This window comes from Leiobunum rupestre, chromosome 9 (assembly GCF_980474605.1).
Source record: "Leiobunum rupestre chromosome 9, qqLeiRupe1.1.hap1, whole genome shotgun sequence".
Taxonomy (NCBI): Eukaryota; Metazoa; Arthropoda; class Arachnida; order Opiliones; family Sclerosomatidae; genus Leiobunum; species Leiobunum rupestre.
This window is the reverse complement of record NC_143392.1, coordinates 9,100,259-9,119,924: the sequence shown is the minus strand read 5'-3', so window position 1 is coordinate 9,119,924 and position 19,666 is coordinate 9,100,259. Positions and strand designations below refer to the sequence as shown.

The following is a 19,666-nucleotide window of genomic DNA, read 5'->3' as shown; positions in this document are numbered from 1 at the left end:
TATTGTCGCGTCTCTCGAGATGGTCGTATCATCAAAAATTGGCTTCCCTATCAGTCACCCCTCTCGGCCGAATTTGATTATTTAAAAAATGTTTCTATTGTCAAAGGATGGGGTCGACGGTTGAGTGGCTTTCGGAGTGACATGTGTTCAACTTTCGAAGCAGGGTCTTTGTTTTGTAATGCTTCGAAAGAGCCACTGATTGCGATATTATATCGTCGCATTAAGAATGATTTACTATCGCGGTTTGTTCGTTATGTCCCCGTGACTCCTCAGTTAGGCCTATTTTTACTCCCACGTGACGCGATTTTATTCTTCAAAATTAACCGGCGTCGAAGTTCAGTTTGCGCGCGAAAATAATACATCATTTTACGGCACTAAAATCCGATTTAAACGTAATTTTGAGATCGCACCATTTGTAATTGTACGCGATTTAAGTCAGTTTTGAAAAATATAAATTTGGCCCCTCTGGAAAAAAAGATGAGTTTTTATCGAGACTGGGACGTCTCGTCGGAAGCTGGCTCCCCCGAGCGGTCGCGAGAGAAACGAAAATGTTCTTTTACGTCCGCTGGAAAAGTTCTTTTTGCAAGCGCCATGCCGTAACCCGGAGTGTAGTCTCTCTGCCCCCCCCGTCAATCGGAAGACGCGATCCTAGCGCCGCTTTGGAAGCAAAATCTCCCCTACTTCACTCTCCTCATCACTTTTGGCGCGCTTCGGCGTTCACTCCCCCCCCCTTTGTCGGCGGTGTTCTTTCCCTCCCCTAGTTTCGGCATCTCCGGGCGATGATTGGTTAAATATGGCGTCGGTCTCATTAGCGCGAGAAACCTGATTTGTTCGGAAAGTTTTCGGGGGCTCCGAACGTGGGTTCGCTCCGTATCTCGAACGAGAAGCGGGTCTACTACGAGCATAGCGGCGGCTCGCTATTTCGGCGTAAAGCTGGAAGCGTTTCTTCAAAAACGGGACCGCCGTGTCGGACGACTTCTTTCGCGGCGAGAGAAAAGGCTCAATTCGCGACGGAATTTTGACCCTCCCCGTAGCGGCCACAACCCGTTAAAATACCGCTAGCCTATTCTACAACGTACCGCGGACTCTGACCGGTGAAAGTAGCCTTTGAATCGGCCGAAATAGGGACAACGAGAGCCGCCCCGCGCGAAGAAGACGCGAGGGTCTCCCGAGAGGCCCGGACCTCCACCAGCACCGCGTGCGGGTTGCGGCGACGGCGGCCGATCGCATCGGCTCGCCTTTTGCACGAATTTCGGTGAAGTATGCCGCACGTTAGTGGCGATGGTGACGATTTGGCATCGAGTGACGAAATTAAAGTGTTCAAAGATGAGGGAGAGGATGAAAAGAAACTGTCCGAGAACTTAACGGATGATAAATCCAGCCTCGTCACCGAAGGAGAAACGGTAAGGACGATATTTCGTTCGGGTTCTTTTCTTAAGCCTCGGCTTCCTCGACGCGTTTTTCGTTCCCCCTCTCGCGTCTCGTAGGGATTTTTTCACGCCCTCTCGCTCTCTTCTTCTGGGATGGGGACGACTATCTTGGGGTGGCCCGCCAGCCGCCGTACACCGAGAGCAAAGGCATGTGCGCTCATTTATTTTGGCTTCTTCACAGCTGGTTCCCGTTTGTTAGGAAACGCGCGCCAAGGCTTAGGGAACTTTCGCGTTTTCTTATTTTTAAAGCACTCGGGTCGTAACTTTTTCAACCAATCATAAAAGTTCTTTGCCCCGAGTACGTTTTGTTACTATTTCCAAGGTTTACCCCTTTTATTTACGCGTCCATTTTTTCTTTACCCGAAAATAGGAAAAAACTCAAATTGGAATTCCGGGACACAGCTACAATTCTTCGAGCAAAAATTCTCACGTATCCAGGTCTGATGCTAGTCCTACTGCAGGTATGAATCATTTCTTTTTACGAGCTTCCATAAATACTTCGAAAAATAAAAGCTGGAGAAATTTTTCTCCACAATTACCGGGGATGGGTTGAAGGTATTGTCCACCTTTGTGGACAATACGGAGGGGTCGACAGTCATTTGTCACGAAATGCCAGTTTAGAGGGGTAGAAAGGGTTTGAACTATCACCGTTCGAAGAATACGAGTTTGACATCCTATTGCACCTGTATATTTCGCAATTACCATGCCCCCCCCTCCCTCGAGGCACTTAACGTGCCAACTGCCAAGTGCTATATTTTTTCTGGGAATTGTGGATTTCCAGGAACCCCACGGGGGTTGCACCCCCCTCTACCCTCTATTGTGGAGATTTCGCGAAGGTCCAAGGGACAAGTCCAGTTCGCTATTTTCAGGTGTTTAAGGCCCCTAGTTTTCCGGGTTTATTTTTGAGAAATCAGTCGCAACCAAAGGTCGAAGGTTGAAAGCTCTGTTACTAATGTTGCTAGTTGATCAATGTGGTGTACCAATTCGCGCGATTTAACCATGGATTACCCCGAAACTTTGATGATATCTACCTTCTTACCTTACGTAAATTTCCTTCGTAAGTATGGTTATAAGTTTTAAGTCTCTTTATGTATCGTATCGAACATTATCGCGCGTTTTATTTATTATCGGATATCGAAGACAGCTAGACGGATTAAATTACATAATTTTCACTATTAACGCTATTGACACGCCAAGCTTTTAAGAGTAATTTAGAGTAGGGGGGGGGGGGCGCTTTCCCCCTTTTAGATCATATTTCGCCGTGCTAGTTTTTCGTCGTAGCGTATTGCGTTTAATCGACAGGAACTGATGCCGAATTCGGAGTGTGGCTTATCGGCGGCACGGTCGGCGCAATTCCCCGACTCGGCCGTCGGGCCGGAGGGATGTTCGGCGAGCTAGGCGTCAGGAAGCGGCCGGCGGACGGCTGGCTTTAGGCCTAGTCGCGTTTCTCGTTTCGATAAAAGAAAATAATCGTCTCGGGTGTTCCGATAACTGCGGACCGCGTTATCGCCAACTTGTTATTTTAGCTCTTGTGTCGTACGAGAGTCGTAGAACTTTGCAATGTTTTTAAAGCTTAGTACTGATTGGCTTTGTCTAATTTTCCTCGGTGTTGCTGTTAGAAAAGATCCGCGGGCGTCATAACAGCGTTGCCAGTTCCTGAAACTCGTATTATCGTGCCAGACTAAAAAAATTATCGATTTCAGTAAAACTTTATAGTACGCCTGAAAACTGGCGGTAAATTTGATTTTTGTCGGAAATATTGACGTTAAACTTAAATTATTTAATAACAATTAAAGTTTGACCCATTGAAAACTTAAAAGTAACAGTTTTAACTGGTTTTCATCCGCGATGAATTATCGAAAAATGTGTGTTATATATCGTACGTCCTAAAAATTATCATACGTCCTAAAATAAGCTCGAAATTATCGACATGTACGATAATTATCGAACGTCCTAAAAGAAGCTCGAAATTATCGACATGTACGATAATTATCGTACGTTATAAAATAAGCTCGAAATTATCGACATGTACGATAATTATCGTACGTCCTAAAATAAGCTCGAAATTATCGACATGTACGATAATTATCGTACGTCCTAAAATAAGCTCGAAATTATCGACATGTACGATAATTATCGTACGTCCTAAAATTAGCTCGAAATTATCGACATGTACGATAATTCGTACGTCCTAAAAATTAGCTCGAAATTATCGTACGTCCTAAAATAAGCTCGAAATTATCGACATGTACGATAATTCGTACGTCCTAAAAATTAGCTCGAAATTATCGTACGTCCTAAAATAAGCTCGAAATTATCGACATGTACGATAATTCGTACGTCCTAAAAATTAGCTCGAAATTATCGTACGTCCTAAAATAAGCTCGAAATTATCGACATGTACGATAATTATCATACGTCTTAAAATAAGCTCTAAATTATCTACATGTACGATAATTATCGTACGTCCTAAAATTAGCTCGAAATTATCGACATGTACGATAAATATCGTACGTCTGGCAACGCTGCCAATGAGATACCGGGCTGATTTGATTTTATTTAGGGGGAAGGAGTTGATGGGGAGTCACGCTACAAATCGTCTCGATATGATCACTCTCCCAGAGTATTAATAAATACATTATTGTTGAAATTGAATATTCGAATGTAGCGAGGGTTTTGGGTTGTGATTTCGACTTTGTCCGGTGTTGGCAAGCGCTTATTTACTTAGCGCGTCGTTTTCCCACTGGCTTGATGTACACGAACGCGGGGAGGTCGTTCTCTCGCTAATAATGTTGTCCTTGGAACGCCGCCCACAACTTTGGCCTCTCGTTCTTTGTTTCAACTCAAGTTTCACTCCGTTTTGCAAATGACAAATTCAATCCGAATTAGTCACATTTGTTTCGAGATAAGCTTACCCCTATTATCCCGGTATGGTTTGGTTACCACGTGCAGGGTGACCACAGTTCCTATTTTTTCCTATAATTTAACGTCTTTCCTTTTTTCTCCTATAATTTCATTAAATTTCCTATAATATCCTATATTTGAACTCAAAAGTCCGAAGAAATTAAAATAGTTGATATTTTACCCTCAGAAGTCTTTAAAACGTCCTAGTTTTTAAAGATACTTATTTCTAACACCTAGTTTTCGACTATTTCTATCGGTTATCAACTTTATTTTCAATTTTATACAATCTTGACAACCGTTTTCTCTTATTGTATAATTAATTTTCTCCCATTTTTTCCTTTTTTCTCCCAATTTTCTTCCTATATTTCTAATAAATTTCCTATAATTCCTTTAAGGGATTTTAAAATATTCTGTGGTCACCCTGCATGTGACCTACTTATCCGTTGTCCCCTAGAACATAGTATCCAAAGTTGGTAGTGGTACCAGGTCTCTAAAATACCTTAAAGTCATATTTTTCTTCCATGTCCCTAATCTACCCTACAATCGGGATTTGGTTCCTAAAGTACCCTATTTTCATGTAATCTAACATAATCCTGAAATGTTTATACATCTGCTCGAGCACTGTTTACATAATAATCAAAGCCAAGGATTAACGAAAAAATGTTCGAACATGTATACAAAATGGCGCCACAAATTTGGAAACATTATAGAATCGTATACGATAGAGTTTTGGAATTTAGTTAAACTATAAAGAACTTTTTGTTTTACATTGATCGCTATTTTTATCGCGAAAAATCCCTTTTTTGTCCCAGATTTAGTTTGCGAGCCTGGTTACGTTACAAAAGTGTGTTACTCTAAATAATACTGTGTCGTAGAACTAACTTTTAACTTAAAAACAAATTATCAAGCCCCCTCTGCGCAAATTCCTGCACGCGCTCACTGTGACAATCAGGCAAAGAACACTTAATGGCTTAGTCTGAAGTCCCATCAAAACCACGTGATCATTTTAGAAATGACTCTCTGTAATATTGAACATGTAGAAGATCTAACTGACACAATTATAGGATACATAAATTTGAAGCTTTTGATACTACAAAATGCTTGAAAACGCAATTTAAATCATCTAAGTTACTAAGTATCCGTTAAACCTGTAGTAGGGGATTTAAACTTGGATGTAAACACACTCTGTCTATCGGATCTTAAAAGTATTTTTCAAATGTAAAGCCAGCATCGTAAACACATTTAATTCCACTTTCGATCTATGTATAATTAGTTGCTGAATTCGTAGGCTTTCCCGAATTACCATAAACTCGATATTTCCTTAATATTTCAAAGCGGTCGGCTCTCTCTCTAAAAATACATCGACTTTAACGAAGTTTCTAATTAGTATAGCATTTAGCTTGGAAATATATTTATCCCCGCATTAATTTAAACGAGTCTGCGGCGTTTCGTACTCCAGTTAATTCCAATTTATAACAATATTATTATAAAGGAGTAGTCCTTTTCTTTCTCTAGTTTTAAAATCCACACCGAAGTTGGCCGTAATATAAAGGCAACGCCGCCGGCCTGCTTTTAATTACACGTAACCCAAATACATAAAAGTCGAAATAGTTTGTATTCCAGTCGGCTTCATTCGGCTTCGAAATTATCTGTTTACTCGAATGTCCACGCTTTGAATCTTGGGATAATTTCGAAAAGGGTGCTGTTTATTGGGGACGTGGCGCGACGACTTGTTTTGATTTCAAACTAATTATCTGTTTACTCGAATGTCCACGCTTTGAATCTTAGGATAATTTCGAAAAGGGTGCTGTTTATTGGGAACGTGGCGCGACGACTTGTTTTGATTTCAAACTAACGGAAATTTTGCGCTTCAATGGCAATTGCCAAAATAAATAAATTAAAGGGAAAATTAATTTTCATATTAATTTAACATTTTTACTACCAAGTTTAACAAATTTGAGGTGATTAGAGTTAGTTTGCTTAGAAATAAGTCGTGCCGATTGTTAGCATATTTAGATTTATAATATACACTATTTTATATAGAAGTTTCATTTCAAATCAAGGAATACCTCTGCGTATTGTTCCATACCAGAGTGTCTGAGAAAAATCATTTCACCTCGGGCAGGAATCGAACCTACGACCTTTGGGTTACCGTCCCAACGCCACTACCATTGGACTACCGAGGCCACGAATAATCAGGCCTCGGACATCCAATTTAAGAATGACTCGATCTGGTTCACATTATTGACGGGATACATTTAACCCGTTGTTGACGGTGCCGTAGCATTTTACGTCAACTAATTTATAACAGGACCTTGATAGCCTGTAGTCATAACATTGAGAATTTATTATTTATTATTATTATAAATAATAAATTCTCAATGCATACACTATTTTAGTTGTTAAAAAGATAATTTAGAAGTGAAAACCGCTGACAAATATTCGACAATATTTCCAAGAAATGTATCTGCACGCCAAAACTTATGTCGAAATGTTTAATTTTAAAAGTTATCCAGATCTTTTTTTACTCTCGGGAATTATTTAGATTTGACGATTACGTCTAGAAGATATTAAGGTAACCGAGAACGTACGCCTTCCGTGTTGACCTAAGAAAGATTATGCTTATCAGTTTTGGAAATGGTCGATTTAACTCTAATGTAGTTTGCGCAGCTACAAGGTGGAAAGTGTAGCTAAATAAATCAACAATTTAATGATTAAAAGTGATATCTTAATAGTAATATCATAAGTAACATAATAAGAATAAGTATGACAATTAACGAGATTTACAACCAAACTGATTTTCATAGTTATTGCGTAATCAAGATGTTTTTCACCACAGAGCCTTCTAGTGTCTAAAAAGTCCGAGACTTCCGCTAAGCCGAAATATCTGGATAGGCGAAATATTTGGCTAATAAGATTAAAATTAAAAAAAAAGTTATCGGCGCCACGAGCTCATGTTTTTTTTTATCACGCATGATTCGCACGCGGGCTTCAAAACAAAGCCAAAGCCCCTCGCGACTCCAAGTCACAGCTTTAAGAGAGTATCAGTGCCGAAAAAAGGTTCGGTTAGAAAATTAGCATTAAAGCAGTAGGAAGTGTCATACTTATTGTTATTATGTTACTTATGGTAATATTTAAATATATGTGAAATATGGCTTTTAAATATTATTAACTGACCTTATTTGCAATCCCTAAGGTTAAACTGTTAATTTACTGACAATGTGAGTCATATCTTACTGAATATCAATATGGCTTTTTATTCAGAAATAAATCGAAAAGCTTAAATAATTAAGTTAATTGTAACAAATCTCGATACCCTTACAAATCGTATAATCCACTAATATCCGTATTCAATTCACGAAATCCACTCTTTGTTTTAAATTTTTTAAAAATTATTATTAAATATATTAATCCCCTTACAAGAGAAAAAATGCAACCATAATTTGCCACAAGGAAGTGTTCCGCTAAGATCCCAAAACTCTCTCGCTATTAAAATTTAGCCCGTTCGAGTAAGAAGAAAATAATGTCGTAAAAAATGCCAATTAAAGATTTTCTGGTTAATAATCGTTAGAGACAGAGCCTGGGATAATATTCCGAAAACCTGCCGGTGATTTTCAATTAACCTTTCCAACTTTAAAAATTCGATTCGAATACAGAACGAGATTTGAAATTGAAATTATAATGGCAAAGCAGCAGGAATAAAAAAGAAATTAAAGAAAAATTGTTTGAATAGTATATACAATTTAGGTCACGCGGCGCGCTCCGCCGTTCATTAGATAAATTAAGTTAATTGCCCCTTTTGCCTTTAAGTTGTTTAATACGATAGTATATTAGGGTTTTCGACAAACCTTCCCCCTTTTTCATTGAAATTAAAACAAAATTTGAGTTTTCTCGCGCGCCTAAAATGTGTCTGGAAACGCGCCTGGTCCTCGCCCCATGGAATTAAAATATTTGTAAATAACGGATCTCATTAATAACTAATTTACATACTTGAGAGTTGGGGAAAAATAATTTAGTTCATTACTTAGTGAGAATTAACGATGTTCGTGATCTACATATTTTATATTTGTTTCATTAGGTTTTCTTTAAAATATCGCCTTAATCCAGATTTAAACCAACACAAAGACCTTGTTTATATTTATAGTTTTAATAGTATTGTGGAATTTTGTTTTACAATTTTGAGTTAAAATTTAATTTTAGCTTAGACAATTTTTACCATTACGACTAAATTGACTGAAAATATCAAGCGTATTGTTTGAAATGATAGTCCTTGAAAATACTTGGCATTATTTTTCACATTTGAAACTCAAAAGAGAAGGTTCATTTCTCTTTAGAATTTTTTTCTATCGTATCACCCTCATCATAAGAGTGTACGCTTCTTTTGTTAAATTTCGATTCATTTTTCTTCAGATATTTCTTCTTTTTTTTACTTCGGCTCCCGTCTCAGGAATTTACCCCCTGCGTTTCTTTTGAAGGGCTTAGATGGGCCTAAACTAATTAAAAAATATATATTATCGATGAATTTTCTTTAACGTTAAAAGTGAAGGTTCTGTTCTTCGTGATTTGAATTCATCAGTTTCATTCTGTAGGTTTAAATTACGTAGATTTTGAAACGTTAAAATTAAATCCAAAATTGTTTAAATTTCTAAATCCAAACGACGCCATTGAGTTATTGATAACATTAATTTGATAACTAACCCGTTAATGGAATTTATCAGTTTCCTTAAAACGACGCTATTGAATTATTGAAAACATTAATTTGATAACTAATTGAATTTATCAGTTTCATTTTGTGGGATTAAAATTTCGTAAGACATAATTTGTTTTTAAACGTTGAAATTAAAATCTAAAATTGTTTAAATTTCCAACTAAAAACGACACCATTGAATTATTGAAATCATTAATTTAATCATGAACCCATTTAATTGAATTTATCAATTTGATTTTGTCGGATTAAAATTATGTATGACAATTTGTTTATAGGTTTTTAAACTTTAATATAATTTTTTCAAACTCAAAACGACGCCATAGAATTATTCAAAACACTTATTATGATTATTATAACCAGTAATCAATAGTGAAATCTCTGACCAAATAGTATACCACTTAATGGGGAATAAAATCGAATTTTTTAAGCGTGAAGAAAATGCGAAAATGTTATTTCTAATTCGAGAAGATCTCGCGTGTGAGTGTTATACATTTTGATGGCCAATTAAGACGAAGCTATCTTGATGATTCTTTGATGGATCCCATTTAACACGGCTTGACGATTTTGTATCTCTGTCGGTGGTTAAGCCGAAATACCTACAGACAAGTATGACGCATCCCGAATAAAAACGATGCCCCCCCCCCCGGCCCGTTTCCACCTGTTGTATACCCATTATTTAGAAGCTACTTAATTGAGTAGCTTCGTCCATGCTCCGACACCGTCCATGCGTAAATGGGGCTATTTTCTAGACCAGCGGACCTTGACATGACCACAAACCCTCACCCCTTCTATCGTAACTCGCGCGAAACACCTCTTTATAGACCCTAAACTATACCTCACTAACACCCCAAACCTTTTAACTGTATAGATGATTTTACACTATGCAGACTTTACTGTACAGATGCCCTTGACTAAGCGGTTAGCTTACACTTTCGTTCCGCTATAGTACATTCAACATTTTCGTGACTTTCGCTTCGGATAAGGGGCCTTTTTTCGTGCATGTAATGCCCCCCCCCTAGCGTCTAATTTTTCATCAAATTAATAAATTCATATTTATTCCCCCCTCCCGTCACCTGCTAGTTAGGACTTTTTGTAAATTACGTATATTTAAATGAATTTTTTTCACTTTGGGGTTTCGTAAAAAGGGGAGAAAATACGTCATATTTTATACGATTTTGGTATTATTAAATTATCATAATTTTTTCATTAATAATTTTTGGCAGAAGAAAATAATTAGAACATTAGGAATGTGATTGTTACGCATTGTAACCCGGCCACCTGAATTAAAGGCTTCAAAAGTCGCTTGATGACTTAGGCCTAAGGTGGTGTCAAGGGTATTAGCCTAGCTGATTATTATTATTCGAAAATAGACGGACTTAGGCCTAAGGTGGTGTCAAGGGTATTAGCCTAGCTGATTATTATTATTCGAAAATAGACGTAATTAATAAGGGATTTTTTAACTCTGAATTAAAATTTTTAAACTGTTTTGTAATCGTAATTTTTCAGGTTATTTTATGCTAAAATATAAAATTGGTAAATACATAAACTTCTGGTAAAATTAAAACAAAGTTAATTTAATTAAATTTTTACCTTAAAAAGGTCCGCGAAATTCTTATAAACAGTCATTAAATTTCAATCTCAAAGTACAACTTGGCAACCCTGTTACTATAAACATCGTAACACTTTTTTGTTAATATAAATGTTGCTTTAATTTTTTTCATAATATTTTAACATTTGGTTGGAAAAACATTCGAAGTTTGTACTTATCCCGAAACGTACGGCGGCGTTGTTTCATCTTAGACTCGGAGGGGGGTGAACAATTTGCATCTAAATTTCTTGATTAAGAAAGAAACTGCACAATTTAATTAATCATTCGGTTTCGTCTCGTTTTCGGTTTAAAAGAAAAACCTCCTTGGCGTTTTAATATAAACATCAAACCTTCCTATTACAAAACACTCTTTTGTTGCTAAATCTCAATTATATATATTTTTTATTATTTTCATTTTTTCGTTTCTAAGAATGCCTGGTATGCGAAATCTGTCTTGTTTTATAAAATGCCTTCTTTATTTATATAGAAATCTTTTTTCTTTGAATATGTATATTTCAATTTTCGTCCCCTCTCCCATTAGACCGTGCGCGCGCTTTCTAGCTTAAGCCTTATCAGTTTAATCCCCCCCTTAGCAAATGAAATATACTCTTATGATATGGGTTATACCGGTACGTAGTTTGTTAGGCTGGGTTGTTTTTTTCCTCCTTCTCTCAATGTGGGTGGAATTCTTTAAAAACTACCCTATTATTATGTCCCCAGGGATATTTGCATGATTTGGAAACATTGGATTTTTATTTTCCCGAAAGATTGGTGCTTTATTGATTTTCGGGAACATCGATGTTGGAGGAAATCTTATTTTATGGGCCCTTATTCTATGAAATAATAAACTTTTTTAATATTAGACAGACATTTTTAAGTAGACTGTAAGGTTTATGTTCTTTTCTATGGAAAATCTGTTAGCGCCATCTTAAGTTGGAATTTTTAAGTAAAATTTATGAACATGGTTTGACATTTGCAATTTGCTCAGTTAACTAATTTACAATGCGTTTAAAAAAATGGTTTCTTTGGGAAAGTTTTTGAATTGTTTTTATGATGAAATATTTAAAATACATATTTGTGCCTTTTTATCCTTTTTGAGATAGTATTTTTAATATATCTTTGTAATAATATTTAATTCTGTGTGTTGCAGGTAAATCCTTCGAGCCCCTTCCTCACGGCATTGGATATGTGGTCTCACCGTACGCACACGCCAACGGCACTTTGGGACCCGTCTCAATGGTGAGTACCCACTATTTCTCATTTATAACCCATCCATCCTCGTGTACCCCAACAACCTTGGCCTTGAAAATGTTAAAAATCGGTTCAAAATGGGCACATTGTAAACCATTTTCACTCTCAAGGCATTGCCGTAAATAGTCATTGGGTCGTCGATATTATATTCTAATAGGGACCCACCGTGAAGGGACATTGTAAAAATCGCTTCGCCGTTTCGGAAAAAAAATCGTGTTGAAAAAAAAAAGGGAATCCTAATGTCCCAATTATTTATTTTAAAAGCTTTGTGCCGTTTATCGCGCCACCTCTGAGATAGCGGCGTAAACAAAAGCCATTCTTCTCGGTACCGCTATTACCCCCATCTATTATTGCCGCTAACAACTATCGGCGGTGTCATATTTTATTCCCGATAAGGGCCCCCACGTTGCCGAACGTATAAATCAGCCATACTCCGCGGCTTCCGTAACGCTGCCGAGTTAATTTGACGCGTCTAATTCGGGAGCATCTTCATCTCTCTCTTCCCCCAATTAGTCGCGACTGTCTCTGGGGCGAATACGAGCAGACGAGCGCTGACGGCTTGCCCAAGATAGAGAGCAGAGGCTATTGTTCGTTTTTTGAAACTACGCTTTCATGAGCTACATTTTTTTATTTCCCTGTAAATTGGCGACCCTGTAAAAACATTGGCAAAATAAAGGGGGGGGGGGGAATATGTCAACAACTATTTTGGCGGGCTTTCTCCCCCCCCCCCCCCAACTCAAACACGTGCTAAATATCTTCACTATTAATTTAAATACTAACTTACATCGGTGTTAGTCTATATTCGATTTGTGGGGTTTTTTTTTTCAATATGAGGTACGTACGAATTTGATTTATTCACGACTAAGATTTGAATCAACGAAATTCGTTTACGATTGAAATGGGTGGGGCATCGATCACTCACGTGGCGCGACGTCTTGTTTCGTGCCTCAAATTTTGGCCCAATCTATCTTTTCAACTCATCTGCAGTAAAAAATGCCTTTTTTCCGAGGAGGAGGACTACCGAGTTCTCTGGCGCGCGGGAAGGGGGGTATAGAGGGAGAAAGAAGGGAGGGTACGAACCCCAGCCATGCTGGCACCAAGCAGCGGGAGTTTCCCGGGTTGCCAGCGGAGCGGGGTGTTAAGGTTTCGGCTTAAAAAAGCGATTCTCCTACCTTGGCAAACTTTGCGAAAACTTTCTTGTTTCGAGATGGGTTGGAAAAGGGGGCTGGTTCGTTTCGCCTCCCTCCGCGAAGATGGAGCGAGTCTAGGTCCCCGTCAGCTCAACCTGTTAGCCTTGGCAAGGCCACGCGTCCCCCTCCCTTCTCCTTTTTGCGTTGTCTTCCCCCCGCGATTTTTTAGCCTGTAGCGCCATTTCGGACGCCTGGCGATTAATACGGCTTGACTGGCGTAAAGCTGCTTTTATAATTCGACTCGCGAGAGAGAGATAGATAATATATTTTTAGAGGCTCGTTAGGTCTTGTCAAAGAATGCGTGTTTAATACCCGGCAGAAGCGTTCTTTCTCTCGCCTTTTTGTTCTTTTTATATCACACTATAAACGTTATAAATATTCACATTTTTAAGAAGCACGTGAATTGTCGAATTATTCAAAAATTTTATTTTAAATGTTACGAATAGTTGTTTCTATAAAATAGAATGAATAAAAATTAAAAACAAATACAGGGCTCGTACACGGCCCTGAAAAGTCAGGGAATTTCAAAATGTTCCCAAAAGGTCAGGGAATTTGAAAAAGATTCCAAAATGTCAGGGAAAAGTCAAGGAATTTGAAAATGGTCCCAAAAGGTGAGGGAATTTGAAAAAGATTCTAAAATGTCAGGGAAAAGTCAAGTCATTTGAAAATGGTCCCTAAAAGTAAGGGAATTTTAAAATGACCCCAAAAAAATTAGGCAAATACATTTTTGAAAATTTTTTTTTTCAAGATTTTTACCTCAAAACATTAATTTATTCTACAAAAAATGGTCAGGGAAAACCTGGAAATGTCAGTGAATTTAATTCCGGAAATTTTGTACGAACCCTGAAATATATATGTTGCTGTTAAGTATATTCTTCGCACGAGCGATGTTCACGTGCTAGAAAAGCCTATATTCCTCTTGTAAGAGCCACATTGGCAAATTTGAGTACGGGATTTGGGATCTCAAAGTGATTAGAGAAATCACACGGATTATGAGAGGTTGATGTACGATTTAAATATTTTACGTAACGACATTTACTTTGCGGATTTAAAATATTGTTCGTTTACAAGGAAATATAATATTTACAACTGAGAGATAATTTTGATTATGTTGTAATTCTGAGTATTTTCGTAATTAGCGAGTAGCGAGCGCGTCCATTTGGGCAGGGATATTTTTTATAAAACCCGGATCAAGTTCTCATTAGCGTCTACCCCCGCTCGGCTCAGTTTTATTACGTATTTTTTTCATTTTATGACGCTGCCTAAACCGGCGAAAAAAACACGTTTTTATACTGATAGCCCTGGGCTAAAAATTAAGGTAAAATAAACTTAGACTAGAATTTCGGATGGGCGCGTTGCGGAATATGTATTTCTACCTGGAACTGATATAAGAAGATCTACCCTAATAAAGGTTGATCCCCCCAAACTGTGGGAGGACTTCTTCGACTACATCACGGCTAATTCTTCGTAATAAGAAAAGATGGTACGTAGCGCGGCTGTGGCTATTACTTTTGGGACTTGTTAGATGGCTTCCACAACCTGACTGACAGGCTTTTTCAGCAGCGCCACCCCCCGCTCCTCTCTGGCTCGGCATTTCGGATAGGCATGCAGTCATGGCAATTTGTCTCTCCACTCATTTTCATGCCCGGCTGGTAAATTGCCTTGTCTACGTCTCGGTAATTGGACAAATATTTTGAAACCCGCCGCTGCTTAATCAACTTATTCCGTTGCTGTGTGGCGAAACTGGTCCCTCGAAATGGTCCGCTGTTGTCTTCGTTTCTTTCATTGTTCACTTGTGGAACGTTTCATTTCAATTGGTCTCTTGGAAAGTCGCTTTGTTGTTTTCGCCATTAAAGATGCGATTCGATGTTGACCGTTTTTGGGGTTTCAGAATTTCTCACTCTCCCCCCTTTTCTTGGGGTTTCAGAATTTCTCACTCCCCCCCCCTTTTCTCGGGGTTTCAGAATTTCTCACTCTCCCCCTTTTTCTTGAGGTTTCAGAATTTCTCACTCTCCCCCTTTTCTCGGGGTTTCAGAATTTCTCTCTCCCCCCTTTTCTCGGGGTTTCAGAATTTCTCACTCCCCCCTTTTCTCGGGGTTTCAGAATTTCTCTCTCCCCCCTTTTCTCGGGGTTTCAGAATTTCTCACTCTCCCCCTTTTTCTTGGGGTTTCAGAATTTCTCTCTCCCCCCTTTTCTCGGGGTTTCAGAATTTCTCTCCCCCCCCTTTTCTCGGGGTTTCAGAATTTCTCTCCCCCCCTTTTCTCGGGGTTTCAGAATTTCTCACTCTCCCCCTTTTTCTCGGGGTTTCAGAATTTCTCACTCTCCCCCTTTTTCTTGAGGTTTCAGAATTTCTCACTCTCCCCCTTTTTCTTGAGGTTTCTGATCATCCCTCTTTTTCCCAGGGTTAGCATCATTCTCGTTTTATCGCTGTTCCAGAGCCGATCTTCGAATGAACTACCGCGTTACGCTTCAATCGGATCAAAACGAATAACGTCTTGAATATTCTGATTCACGAGCGATGCGGAGATATCAATTTCCATCTCTGCGGATGATAAATTCCGTGGCGTCTTCCAGACCCAGGTTTTTCTGTTTTGCCGAATAGACGAGTTGGGAAGGGGTAAAACTAAAAAGTAATTACAGATGTGAAAAAGAAAGTGTCGTGTCTAGCCCCCCCCGTCTTACGATAATTTAGGGAGAACCTCGGCTCCTAGCCGTAGCGCGTGGAGAGCATGCGCCGCGCCACCTGCGGAGACGCCTCCCAACTATCTCCTTCCGAGAAGACCTATATGTATCGGCGTGGGCTGGAAATCGGCGCCTAAATCATCGGGGTTTCTATGCCTCTTATCTCACCATGGCGTTATACAGCGTGCTAGGAAATGCTACTTTACGCGGTTACCGTTCCGGAATTTCGGAGGTTTTTCTCTTTTGCCTCCTATTTTATCGCTTGATTTGTGCCTTTTCTTATTATACCCCTCTGGCTGCTGGGTCAAACGTTGCCGGTGGTCACCACTCCCCCCGCTGAGGTCAGAGCGCCGCCAGACTTCCGATTTTGCCATTCAAAACGCCGGGGCTCCTCCCACACACTCCCCTCCCCCCACTAACCTACCTTTCTTGTTATTCTCTTCTAGCTACTTGAACTACAATGTTTGTATACTCTAGAATTTATATTTTTCCATGAAATGTTTCTTCTTTATCAGTCGTTGGTTTTCTAAAAATCGACGGTTATAGTATAAAGAAATTCTTTTAAAACGAATTTATAATTTTATTTGACCTATATTCAAATATTTATTAGGGATGCACTGATATGGGTACAGCCGATATATCGGCGGTAATATTGGATCTATCGGCCGATATTCACAAAGTTATCTATCATAACAGTAGTGTATATGATAAAATCATTGTAAAAGACGGTTCAGTACACTGTCGTCCATTTTATTATAATTTTACATAAAAAGAAGTTTGCAAGAGCATATCCGAATGTTTATTTTCATTTTACGTGATACATATTTTCTATCACAAATCCAATATCGTGGTTTTTTATTTGTTTACACTCGTAAACCCCTGTCTAAAAAAAGGTATGATCTAGCTTCGGAAGTCTGGCGTACGTGGCGCGGCCAATCAAATAAAATATCCCTAATATTTATAAGAAAAAACTTATTATTCAATTTGTTTTATTTGTTTCATTCATATTGGAAATTTGGCTATTACAAGGGGTAAATAACAGGAAATATACAGGTTAAGCTAACCTTTGAAAACGTGTAGGTGAAACTTGTAGGAATGTAAACGTAGCTTTATTCTGTAGAATATACCAGGGCCCATAGATGTCCTATAATTCCTATAAAATCCTATATTTTCAAAAATGTCCTTTAACATCCTATATTTTGATTATTTTGCCCATTTAAAATCGACAAATCCCGCCGCTCACTTAAATTGCCAATATTTAGCTATAGGGTTTCTATTCTATAGTTTTGTTATTGTAATAGTATATTTTGGGTGATAAAATAGTAATGTTTTTTAGTGAAAATAAATTATTTATTTTACTAACTATAGTTTTTGTTTTTAAATGCATAAAGTTAGTAAATGAAATGGCGTATATAGTCCTATAAAATCCTATAATTTGGAAAAAAGAAAGTGTTATAAAGTCCTTTATTTTTAGAAATTTAATTTTCTTTTAAAAAAATTTAAATACTAAAGGGGGGCCCATATATACACTCAGGTTTCCTCTACACCTTTTCTAGGGCTAGCTTAACATGTCTCAGTAAAGTAACGTGGCGTTCTTGTTTTAATTGGAAAAGCTACCTTTGATTACGCTTTCCATTAGCCCTCCCACCGAAGAGCTTCTGAATTCATCCGTAGGCTTTAACAGAACTATTTCACGTAACCATTTTAACAAGTTGAGCGAGCGACTTGATATTTTCGCCTATTGACCACAGAACAGATTTAGTCGCTTTTACGCCCAATCAATAATCTAAAAACCTTTTAAGGTATATTTTAATAAGCGCCACGATATTAAGGGTCGGAGTTCAGCTAGCGTTAGCCTCCAATAAGTGGAGAGGATAGATAACGAAAAGTAGGTGGTAAAGCTTCGGACATCTGTTCGTTGATGGTTTGCACGTGGATGTTTAGGCTAAAAGAGGCTGTCAAAACGTCCCCTCCGCCGCAGACACGCGCTAGCTCCGATAAGGGAGCACCCAACAGGAGCCAGAACAAACAAAAGGCGATTCCAGAGCCCTCTGTACGTGTGTATCATAAAACGAGTCGTAAATACCCCCCCCCCCCCAGATCGGCTAATGTAACTTTGCGTTCGTCATTAACGTACACTCTAACGAAGATGAACACTTTCCTTTGTGTAATAGAAAATTAAGCGAGTCTTAACCTCCTCTGCAAATTCCTGGCACTCGACGTTTGGCCCTGACAGCCCTATTGTTTCTCCCAAACGACGAAGGCCAGAGAGAACAGATCGTCAAAGGTCGTTTTGCCTTAGTCCCGTGTCTTAATTTGACAAATGAACGTCGAAATTGCGACAAATTTTTTAGTTAAAGAAGCGTCTATCAAAACCGGCGTGAAAACCGTGGCGACATTCCGCGTAATTCCTAGTTTTAATTTTCCAAGTTTCGATTGCTCGTTTTGGTTGGACAAGTTGTAGGGTGTCGTTTGATTTGGTTGGGTGGCTGTCGCCATTGACCTTTGCAACAACATCGCGCTTCGCCAAAAAAAAAACCTAAATATAATAATATTTTTCAAAATTATACGACTGTTCGTTTCGCGGGGCTGTGTTTTGCGGGGCGTGTTTGTCAGTGTCCACGACATAGGTGTTCATTAAATCCGTGTCCCATTCGGCGTCGTCCATCCCATGCATGGTTCCACTCGGACCCGCTTCGCTTCAGAGACTGGCCCAGTGGCACTCGGTCCGTCGTTGCTTTCCCTTTCGCTTCTCGCAATCAGAGATGGGCAGATAAATTATTCATTACATGTTTTCTTCAAAGCGTTTTTGTCTAAAAGGAGTTCCCAAAGACATTTTGTATCTTTTATTTAATAGCTTGCTAAGGTTTTTTGTTTTTTTTTTTGGACAAAAATTATAATATTTATTATATATAAATATTTATAACTATATTTATGTTATTTATTATATATCAAAATATTTAACTATTTGTTATTTATTATATATCAAAATATTTAACTATTTGTTATTTATTATATATCAAAATATTTATAACTATATTTATGTTATTTATTATATATCAATATATTTATAACTATATATATAATATATCAATATATTTATAACTATATTTATAATTATATATCAATATATTTATAACTATATTTATAATTATATATCAATAAATTTATAATTATATATCAATATATTTATAACTATATTTATAATTATATATCAATAAATTTATAATTATATATCAATAAATTTATAATTATATATCAATAAATTTATAATTATATATCAATAAATTTATAATTATATATCAATAAATTTATAATTATATATCAATAAATTTATAATTATATATCAATAAATTTATAATTATATATCAATAAATTTATAATTATATATCAATAAATTTATAATTATATATCAATAAATTTATAATTATATATCAATAAATTTATAATTATATATCAATAAATTTATAATTATATATCAATAAATTTATAATTATATATCAATAAATTTATAATTATATATCAATAAATTTATAATTATATATCAATAAATTTATAATTATATATCAATAAATTTATAATTATATATCAATAAATTTATAATTATATATCAATAAATTTATAATTATATATCAATAAATTTATAATTATATATCAATAAATTTATAATTATATATCAATAAATTTATAATTATATATCAATAAATTTATAATTATATATCAATAAATTTATAATTATATATCAATAAATTTATAATTATATATCAATAAATTTATAATTATATTTATAATTATATATCAATAAATTTATAATTATATTTATAATTATATATCAATAAATTTATAATTATATTTATAATTATATATCAATAAATTTATAATTATATTTATAATTATATATCAATAAATTTAT

At 36.9% G+C, this 19,666-nt stretch overlaps 1 protein-coding gene and 1 non-coding gene across 3 annotated transcripts in view; one reads left to right on the top strand and one right to left on the bottom strand.

Moving 5' to 3' along the window:
* Positions 1-768: 768 nt before the first annotated feature.
* Positions 769-19,666, top strand: part of pan (transcription factor pangolin) — a 124,907-nt gene continuing 106,009 nt past the window's right edge. Inside the window, exons 1-3 of one of the 2 annotated variants that reach the window (XM_090158055.1) lie at positions 769-1,403; positions 1,801-1,891; positions 11,781-11,869. In XM_090158055.1, the coding sequence (XP_090014181.1) occupies positions 1,263-1,403; positions 1,801-1,891; positions 11,781-11,869 (321 nt within the window). In that variant the 5' untranslated portion in view covers positions 769-1,262. The remainder of the gene's footprint in view (positions 1,404-1,800; positions 1,892-11,780; positions 11,870-19,666) is intronic. The other variant, XM_090158056.1, reaches the window with a different exon arrangement.
* TRNAT-GGU (transfer RNA threonine (anticodon GGU)) lies at positions 6,448-6,520 on the bottom strand. The gene has a single exon. It is a non-coding gene; the product is annotated as a tRNA-Thr (tRNA).